General features: G+C 26.9%; 6 protein-coding genes across 6 annotated transcripts; 4 read left to right on the top strand and 2 right to left on the bottom strand.

Annotated features, from left to right (window-relative positions):
- Positions 1 to 84: 84 nt before the first annotated feature.
- Positions 85 to 1,722, bottom strand: ENU1_101930 (protein kinase, putative; the record flags this gene model as incomplete). The annotated part of the gene is made up of 2 exons (XM_008859340.1): positions 85 to 1,611; positions 1,714 to 1,722. The coding sequence occupies 2 exons, from the start codon at positions 1,720 to 1,722 to the stop codon at positions 85 to 87; spliced, it is 1,536 nt and encodes a 511-aa protein (XP_008857562.1).
- Positions 1,723 to 1,983: 261 nt separating this feature from the next.
- Positions 1,984 to 3,453, top strand: ENU1_101920 (hypothetical protein; the record flags this gene model as incomplete). Its single annotated transcript, XM_008859339.1, has 1 exon — positions 1,984 to 3,453. One exon carries the CDS (start codon positions 1,984 to 1,986, stop codon positions 3,451 to 3,453), a length of 1,470 nt encoding a protein of 489 aa, XP_008857561.1.
- Positions 3,454 to 3,557: 104 nt separating this feature from the next.
- Positions 3,558 to 3,896, top strand: ENU1_101910 (LSM domain containing protein; the record flags this gene model as incomplete). Its single annotated transcript, XM_008859338.1, has 2 exons — positions 3,558 to 3,689; positions 3,759 to 3,896. 2 exons carry the CDS (start codon positions 3,558 to 3,560, stop codon positions 3,894 to 3,896), a joined length of 270 nt encoding a protein of 89 aa, XP_008857560.1.
- A 200-nt stretch (positions 3,897 to 4,096) lies between these two features.
- Positions 4,097 to 7,828, top strand: ENU1_101900 (chromodomain-helicase-DNA-binding protein, putative; the record flags this gene model as incomplete). The annotated part of the gene is made up of 1 exon (XM_008859337.1): positions 4,097 to 7,828. One exon carries the CDS (start codon positions 4,097 to 4,099, stop codon positions 7,826 to 7,828), a length of 3,732 nt encoding a protein of 1,243 aa, XP_008857559.1.
- A 112-nt stretch (positions 7,829 to 7,940) lies between these two features.
- Positions 7,941 to 8,435, top strand: ENU1_101890 (zinc finger protein containing CCHC type domain containing protein; the record flags this gene model as incomplete). The annotated part of the gene is made up of 1 exon (XM_008859336.1): positions 7,941 to 8,435. One exon carries the CDS (start codon positions 7,941 to 7,943, stop codon positions 8,433 to 8,435), a length of 495 nt encoding a protein of 164 aa, XP_008857558.1.
- A 75-nt stretch (positions 8,436 to 8,510) lies between these two features.
- ENU1_101880 (Rho guanine nucleotide exchange factor, putative) lies at positions 8,511 to 9,845 on the bottom strand (the record flags this gene model as incomplete). The annotated part of the gene is made up of 1 exon (XM_008859335.1): positions 8,511 to 9,845. The coding sequence occupies one exon, from the start codon at positions 9,843 to 9,845 to the stop codon at positions 8,511 to 8,513; it is 1,335 nt and encodes a 444-aa protein (XP_008857557.1).
- Between the last annotated feature and the right edge of the window lie 267 nt (positions 9,846 to 10,112).

Here is a 10,112-nt window from a genome sequence, read left to right as displayed (position 1 = left end):
GGTTTAATTTAAACCTTTCTTGTTTTAAATAATTTGTTATTGTTTAATAAGAAAATAAATAATTAAGTGGTAGAGGAAAATAAATTAATATTCACTTAACTTTTCTTCTCTTGGACAAGCTTCTTTAACTAACTTATTTTTTCTCATCATATCTACTAACTCTTTTAATGAACTAGCTTCATACACCTTTGTTTTAGAGGATAATATAAATTTAAGTTTGTCTTTAGAAGGTGAAACTCGTTCAATTCTAGAATGTGTAGTTTTTCCATTTGTTCGTTTAGTAAGTGTAAAAGGATATTTTGGGTCAGTTGTTGAGATTCTAATCAAAAATGTTCCATCAACTCTACCTTCTAATTGAGCTTGAGATTGGTCTTTTGTAAATGTATTAAAAAACCAATCTGATTGTATTGTTTCAATCATTGACTTAAACACATCTTTAGATTTATAAAAAACACCAAATAAATGAATCAAATGACCAAAAAAGGCTGTTGAAACTTCATTGTTATCACTCAATACTTGTTCAGCTATGTATTGGTCGAAGTCTTTTATTCCATGTGTCTCTTTTAATGCATCAATAAAATCAGAAACAGGAACAGTTGTTTCAATATCATTCCCTTTACATGAAAAATATTTTTTCCACCAAACAGAAGCAGATTTTTTTCCAAGAGTATATGACAATTTAGCTTCATCAACCATATCAACCATTTTATTAATATCAATTCTTTTTGTAGGATCATGTTCCCATGCACATTCCATAATTTTTTCAATATAATCAGGTATGACTTTTGCAAGATCTCCATACTTTTGGTGCATTTTCATTAATGTACTTGCCATAGCCTTTTCTTCTCCCTTTTTGATCACTCCTTTTTCAAAAGTATTTGGCAAAATTGGTCTTCCTTTATTAGAAATGAATGTTCTGAATTTATCTGGGTCTTTTAAGAATTCTTCAAAAGGTAGTCTTTCATAAAACAACTCCCACATAGTAATAGCAAGTGCATAGACATCAACAGCTTTTTCACATTTTTTCTCCCAAACTTCCGGAGCACAATACAATGGAGAACCTTTGGCTTGTTTAGTCTGATTAGTATCTATCTCAGCAAATCCAAAATCACATACTTTAACATGAAATGAAGTATCAATCAAAAAATTAGCAGGTTTAATATCTCTATGAATTAAATTCATACCATTATGAAGCCATTGAACTCCTTTACAACATTGCTCAATAATATTGAGTTTAAGTTCAGTAGTTAAAACACAACTATAAATTTCTGGATGAAGTGATTCATCTCGACGATGAATTAATTGAGCAAGATCACCAGCAAGAAGTTCAGTAATTAACATAACTCTTCCAGAGTCAATTGATATACCAATAAATAATACAACATTTGGATGATGACATTTTTTCATTAAATCCATTTCTGTGACAAATGATTTAAGTTGGTCAGCACTAAATTTAGTTTCATGAGAAACTTTTACAGCAACATTAAGACCTTTAATTTGAGCACGATATACTGAACCAAATTGACCTCTTCCAACAAAATCTATCTCTTCGTCATAAATAATATCAGAAGCAGTTATCTCAAGGGAGGTTTTAGCAAATTCATCTAATGCCTAAATTAATGAATTAATTTTGTCTTTTAAATTATTCTTGTTACATTGGTTAATTAATCAAAAAAGTATAAAGTCTAAAGTTGACGAGTAATAAGAACAAACACTACTCATTTTTAAAGTAGAACAATGTTTTTAAGATCTTTTTATATGTTAAGACAACCAATTATTTAATTGTTTTCTAAAAAATAATAAATCAATTTTTCATTATTTCCTGAGCCTTGTGTCATTTTCTTCTTAATATTTTTATTTAAAAAAGCTAGTTCAAAGTAACAAAATCTTTAGAAGAAACAAAAAGTATTTGATAAAAATAGGTAATTTTGAAATTTCATTGAAACATCTTTAAAAATCATTTTTTAATTTTAGAGAAGCAAAATGACAAGTTTTACATCATATTTTAAGTTAGATGATGATAGTATAAACAAAGTAATAGAGTACGTAACAATCGAAGATATTTTACCGCTTAAACTTATTAATCAAAGATTTTTCTCAGCATTAGAAAAAATCACGAAAATTCCTGATTGTCAAGGAAATTTTACACAAAAAGCATTAAAATTGTTCCCTAATGCAAGGCAGATCACTTCTCTTCTTGAAAGATATGCTGATATAATTGGAGATGAAGAAATTAATCCAGAAATACAATACAATATTATTTATACTCCAAATGATGTTCCTTATATCCCGTATTTAGAACAAATCTCAAGAAACATTTATTCCTTAACTATTCCTTCTCTGATTCCAAATTGTGTTGAGTTATTGCCTATTCTTCTTTCAATGAAAAAGCTTGAAATTTTAAAAATTGATGCATCAACTTTATTTAAGATATCAAAATACCTTGCAAATGTATTAAGTTCACTACTTTCACTTCCTTCAATGAAACTAATTAAGGTAACTTCATTATCATTAACGCTAAGTGACCATCAAAAGTTAATTAAATCTTTATTTTCAAGTAAGTGCAATGACAATCTTAACATTTATATTGAAATTAATAGAATTCAAGACAATAATACTTTACATCAAATAGTGGAAGTAAAACCTTCAAACGTTAAACTAGTTATTGATTGCAATGAAAATTATGATAGCCTCTATGATTTACTTTATGATAATAAAGTATTTTATTCTTTTAATAGAGTAATCACTGGCATTGGATGTACAGTATCTGAAGACTCTGATGATGAAGCAAAATATAGAGATTATCTTAATTGTTTGTTTATGCGTTATTTTCCAAGAGCAATATGTCCTAATTGTGTAATGAATCTTAAACAAGTCTCAGAAGTTGAAAATGTAACTGTTTTATATAGTGTAAATGAAAATTTACTAAATAAAATGTCAGTTCTAAAACAATTAACATTAAGTGAGCAATTTGGTGAGAGGAAAAGTCATTATGATTTTAAGGGTTTATCAAATTTGACAAGTCTTAAATTAATTGCGTTTGAGTCTAGAAAAAGAATTCTCAAAATTCCTAGTCGTTTGAAAGAATTTATTTCTTCGGGATTTATTTATGATGAAAATGACATTGATAATGATGGAATGAAGGGGTTTGTTAATTTAAGCCAACTCACTAGATTAGAAATTTCTAAGTGTCAAAGCATTATTTTAAATTTACCCTCTTCTTTAAAAACACTCCAACTACGAGACTTTCCCTGTTTGGTTGAATTGCCTCAATTACAAAAACTTCAATCATTATCAAGTATTACTATTAATGATTGTCATTCAATTACATCACTAGCTCTAGGAGATAACGTACGTTTTATAACATTAAACAATTGTGCTCAAATCCAGAGTATTGTTTCTTTTAAGAAAGATTATAAATTATTGACTGAGGCATGTTACCAATTATTATAAAAGGTTATTTGTCATGTAAAGCATAATAACTGAAAAAGATTAAAAAAATCTAAGAAAATTTTTTCATCTTAAAATTATCAAAAGTTTATTTATTAAAAGAAAGAATGAATCGTACTAAAATGACAAAAGCAATGATATTACCAGTTAAATTTATAGTTAACTTAGCAAAGCATAAACAAAGAGTTTCTATCTGGTTATTTGAAAATACAGCGTTAAGGATTGAAGGAACACTATCTGTTTGTTTATAATATTAATTAGAATAAATTAAATAAAACATTGGTACAATAAGACATTCATTTTTTAAGGGATTTGACCAATACATAAACTTAGTTCTCACAGACACTGAAGAGGTATATTTAAAAACTAATACTAGAAGAAAGATTGGAACAATTTTATTGAAAGGAGAAAATATATCAGTTATAAGTAAAATTGAAGTTCGTTAAGAGAAATAATTGATTGTTGATTGAAACTATGTATTGTTTTGTTAAAACTATTATTTCATGATGACCAAAATACAAAAGAAACCTAAAATAAAGACGTAGAAGGGTTTATTATTTTCAGATTGTTGATGAATAGTCCAGTTCACCCAAAAGTTGAACGGAGAATCACTTTGTTAGAAACAGAAGAAGAAAATAGTAATGGAATGAGTGAAGATGAAAAAAAGGAAGAAATAGAGAGTAGTGATGAAAGTATATCTGTTGATATGGATGAAGAAAGTGGAGATAATGATGAAGATGATGTAAACGTTCAAGAAACAATCTCCACAAAAAAAGAAAAAAGTTTAAAAACTCAAGAAGAATTAGGTATTGGTAATCCAGTAATTCGTCATTTAAGAGAAAGAGACCAAACAAAAACAAGAGTTCCAGTAGAGGCAGACGATGGAAGTATGAGTGAAGAATATGTAGAAGAAAAACAAGATAGTGAAAGTGAAGAGTTAGAAAAAGAAGAAAGTGAAAAAGAAGAAGAAAGTGAAAAAGAAGAAGAATTAATATTAGAAAGACCAAAAACTAGACTAAGAGAAAGAAAAAATATTGAGATGATTGATTTTGATAGAGAATTTGAAGGTAGTTTCAAAGTATCAAAGAAGAAAAAAATTACTACACCAGTAAAGGCATATAGTCCGATATCATATTTAAGAGATACTATTGACAAAGTTTTAGATTACAGAAACAAAAATGGGAAAGAAATTGGATTTGAAGAGATACTTAATTTTGATTTTGAAAATAATGCAGAATTTGAAATTAAATGGATGAATTTTTCATATAGACATAACACGTGGATTAATTTTGAAGAGAGTATTGAAATGAAAGGAGTTCTTAAAGTAAAGAATTTTATAAAAAATCTTAAGAAACAAGCAGAACTTTATATTGGAGCACCAAAAGAGGATATTGAAGCAATTAATGTAGAGATGGAGAGTCAAAAAGAAGTTATTGAAGGATATAAAAATGTCGAACGTATTATTGATGAACAAGAAGGACCAGACAAACAACTTATGTATTTTGTGAAATGGGTTGGACTACAATATGGTGAATGTTCATGGGAAAAAGAAAGTGATTTAAGAGAAGAAAATGACTTAAAAGAAATAGAAAAGTATCACAAAAGAATTAAAGAATGGGAAGAAAAAAAAAGAAGTACACCTCTACCAAGAAAATTTATCAAATTTGTAGAAGGACCAGAAGTAAAAAATAAATTAAGAGATTATCAAATAGAAGGAGTAAATTGGATAACATACGCTTTTTCTCAAAACACTAACGTCATTTTAGCAGATGAAATGGGATTAGGTAAAACAGTACAAACCATTACTTTTATAAAACATTTATATGATAATTATAACATTATTGGACCATTTCTTGTTATTGTTCCATTATCAACAATTAGTAATTGGAGTAAAGAATTTAATAAATGGGCACCTAAACTTAATTGTGTTGTTTATACTGGGGATGGTGAAAGTAGAGCAATTATTAGAAAAACAGAAATGTTTGGAAATAAAAAAGGAACAATTAAATTTAATGTTCTATTAACATCATTTGAATTAGTTATAAAAGACCAAGATGTCTTTAATCAATTTCATTGGAAATATACTGTTGTTGATGAAGCACATCGTTTAAAAAATAATGAAGGACAATTATATGAAGTATTAATGAGAACTACAACCGAAAATAAATTATTAATAACAGGAACACCACTTCAAAATACCTTAAAAGAATTATGGAGTTTATTACATTTTCTTCATCCAAAGAAATTTATAAGTTTTGAAGAATTTGAAAAAACATACTCCGTTGAAGGAACAGAAGAAATAAATAAAATTCATAATGAATTAAAACCATATTTATTAAGAAGAATGAAAAAAGATGTAGAAAAATCATTACCACCAAAGAAAGAAAGAATATTAAGAGTTGAATTAAGTCCAATACAAAAACAATATTATAGATGGATTATTACAAAAAATAGTGATGCATTAAAGAAAGCAGTACAACAACAAAAAACATCATTAATGAATATTTGTATGGAATTAAAAAAATTATGTAATCATCCAATTTTAATTAATGAATTAATGAATTCAGAAAATGAAGAAAATCTTATTCAGTCATGTGGTAAAATGATTTTATTAGATAAGTTATTAGTAAAATTAAAAGAAACTGGACATAGAGTTTTAATATTTTCTCAAATGGTTAGAATGCTTGATGTATTATCTAATTATTTACATTTTAGAGGATTTAATTATCAAAGACTAGATGGGGCTATGGGAAGAGAAGCTAGACAAAGAGCTATGGATCATTTTAACGCAAAAGATTCTACAGATTTTGTATTTTTATTATCTACAAGAGCAGGGGGACTTGGAATTAATTTAACAACAGCAGATACAGTTATTATCTATGACTCTGATTGGAATCCACAAAATGATTTACAAGCACAAGCAAGATGTCATAGAATTGGTCAAGAAAAAACGGTTAATATTTATAGATTAGCAACTGAAGGAACTATTGAAGAAAAGATATTACTAAGTGCAAAGAAAAAATTAGTATTAGACCATTTAATTATTCAAACTATGGAAAAAAAAGGAAAAAAAAATGGAAATGAATTATTTGATAAATCAGAATTACAAAAAATTCTTCAATTTGGTGCACAAGATATCTTTAATAAAGATAATGGTGAAAGAAAAGAAGTTAATATAGATGAAATTTTAGAACGTGCTGATGTTGAAGAAGGAAAAGAAGAAAGTAGTGGAGTAAATGATTTATTAGGTGCATTTAATGTAGAAAATTTTGCTATTAGTGGAGGAAATAATGTTAATGAATTTTGGAATTCAGTTATTACTCAACAAGATAAAGAAGAAGCAAGAAAATTAGATGAACAAATACTTGGTGTTATTAGTAAACCTAAAGAAGAAAAAGAGAAAATTGAGAGAAAGAAACGTAAAATTATTGAAGAGATAGATGAAAAAATAGTAAGAGGAGTACTTAGAGGAATGAGAAGATTTGGTTTTGCAAGAATAGACGATATTATGACAATTGTACGTAGTAGTTATAAAAAACAAAATGATAATTTAGAAGAAATTGTTCGTAATTTAATGGAAAGAATTATTAATGCTTGTAGTAAATTAGAATCAAAAGGAGGAAATGTTAGAGAATTAGAAATGTATGTTGAAGGAATAAAATTTCTTCCTTTTGAATTAGTTACTAAGAATGAAGAAATGAAAACAATTGGTATTCTTGTAAAATATATGAAACGACATAATAATCAATTACCATTTGAAATTAAAAAACCACAATGGGCAAATGGATTTGAATGGAAAAACGAATATGACCAACAAATTGTATTGGCAGTTCAGAAAAATGGAGTTGGAGTTTGGAGTGAGTTAAAAAAAGATGAAAATAGTGGAATTGATAAAATTCTTGCTGCTGGAGCTACCATAACTCATATTCAAAGAAGAGCTGAAACTATTATTCGAGAAGGAAAAGATTTGATTAGAAGAAAGAAAGTACATAAAGAAAAAAGAAAAGAAATTAGAAATAAGAAAAGAGCAGAAGAAGAGAAAAAAGAAGAAGAATGGAAAAAAGGAATGAACCAAAAAGTTATTTTAGAAAAAATGAATGATGTTAAAGAACAAATTAAAAAGTTAAAATATATCAAAACTCATCCAAATCTTGAAGAAAAAATGAAACAAGATAAAACAGAAAAATATATTCGAGAAATAGGTAAATTTATAGAACGGTCAGACGAAGACGAAAATATTAAAAAACAAATGTGGTACTTTGTTTCAACGTACACAAACTTAACTCCACATGAAGTTATTGAAATTGGCACTGAACAACATTCCAGAAAACGAAACCAAAATAAAGATGATTATTTAGACAAACGAGGATTGAATTAAAAATATGAATACAATAATTTAAAAATAAAATAATATTTCGAATAACATTTTTTACTTTTTATTAAAAAATAAAAAAAGTTAGGGTAAAAATAATTAAATTTGATAAATAGAAATGAGTGAACATAAAAGCCATTATAATCATGATAAAGACAAAATTTGCTTTTATTGTAGACAGCCTGGACATTGTCTAAAAAACTGTCCTAAAAAAGCAAAAGGAGAAGATTCAATTTGTTATAACTGTGGAAGTCATGACCACATTTTAAGAGATTGTCCTGAACCAAGAACAGGTAAATTAGCGTTTTCAACGTGTTTTGTTTGTCATCAAATGGGACATATATCACGTGATTGTCCAAATAATCCAAAAGGAATTTATCCTCAAGGTGGAGGATGTAGATATTGTGGTGATGTAAATCACTTTGCAAAAGATTGTCCAAATAAAAGAAAAAAACAAACAGGAGATGATGATCAAGATGATTATGTTAGCAAAAGAGATATTGAAGAAAAAGGATTTAAAAGTGGAGATGGTGATGAAGAGAAACCTATCAAACTTACTAAATCAGAACAAGATGAAGTCCCAAAGAAAAAGAAGAAGGTAATTAAATTTTGATTGAATGTTTTATATCACCAAATATATGTTAATAGTGTTATATAAAACATGAAAAAAAAGGAATTTAAATTAAGATTATGGGAGATATTTTTCTATAGTTTGAACTAATGTATATTTTACGTTAGCTGTTTCAGTTGGACTATTTAACCAAAATACTATTGCTCGATCTTTTTTAATACGTTCACTAATAATAATTCCATGAAGAATGATAGCCATTTTAGATTTATAATTAAGTTTTGTTCGTGTGATATAATTAAGATTATCTATGTTATGATTCAGTTCACGAAGAACACTTATTTCATCAAGTAATTCACAACATTTATATTCAAGAAAAATGTCACAAATTTTCTGTTTTCCATTTTCACGTACAAAGAGAATAGAGTCATTAAATAAATAACAAATTCTTTTTACTATTGTTTTAGTATTACTCCAATAATGTACATTAAATGATTTTTCAAGGAGCCTTCCTTGAATAACAAAATTTCCCATAGCAGCATCATTTAGTCCTTCTACATTATTTAATAATTCCCTTAATGTGGTCATATCTTCTCGTTCACCAACAAGTCTATTAATTTTATCTGTCATACGAGTGATTTTATCAACTATGTGTTGTACAATAAATATGTTATTACTAACTAATGGTGTTCTTTTAATCATATCCTTAAAAAGTAAATTATATCGAGGTATTCTTTGTTGTGGGGCAACCATTAATGAGGAAATGTCATAATGTCGTTCTGATTTTTGTGTATTAATATTAAGAAACGTATTAAATGCTTTATTTTTGAGTCGTTCTTCTTTAATCACTTTTTGAGCCAAAGGAAGATTATAGATATAGTTTTCATATATCATTAAGAAATCACAAACATATGAAAACCAAAGACAAAATTTGCCAAATCTATCTTCTTCTTCTGTACGTTCAATAGAATTAATAGTACCATAATACCGTTCAAATCGATGTAGAAAAATGCAGTTAATATGATAAATTGGAAGAACTTCCCAAAAGATAGTTTTATATTGTTTTTCTGTAATTAATCCATTTTTTTGTAAAGGAATCATATAATTATTAATTAACTCTGCAAGGGTTTCAATATATGATTTTTCTGTCTCAATTAATTCTTTTATTGGTGCTAATCTTCTATATAATGTATTTGTTAATTCACTTACTCGTTTAACTTCACCATTAACTTCTCTTGTAACAAGTTTAACTCCACTAATTGCTCTAGAAGGATGTAATGATTTTAATGTTTTTTTCACTGAGTGAGAATTACTTTCATATACTTCAGGTATATGATCACCAACTGAATACGTCTTTTTAATTCCTTGTTTTTTTTCTTTTTGTATTGGTTCATTTATTTTGTCTTCTCCAGGAATATACATAGGATCTTCTGAATGCCTAACAAGAAGGTTCATATGAAAATGTTATTTGATTTTTAAGTTTTTAATCCTTTAATTGTTTAGTTTAAAAGAGAAAAACTGTTTTTACTATAAATAATAGTAAAAAGTGTTATTCTTTTACTAAAAACACAACTTATTTTTTAACGTTGTTTTTTTCCTTTTGCTTTGATTTTTGAATATGGCTTATTCGAAATAATTCCAATTCTTAAAACTTTATTTTTTTTTTTTTAATTTTATTATTCATTTTATTATTTTCAGATCGAAGGTGGCACGTCTGAAACA

Source organism: Entamoeba nuttalli (genome assembly GCF_000257125.1).
Source record: "Entamoeba nuttalli P19 unplaced genomic scaffold asmbl_4377, whole genome shotgun sequence".
Taxonomy (NCBI): domain Eukaryota; phylum Evosea; order Mastigamoebida; family Endamoebidae; genus Entamoeba; species Entamoeba nuttalli.
The sequence above is the reverse complement of the archived record's forward strand: the minus strand, read 5'-3'. Positions and strand labels throughout refer to the sequence as shown.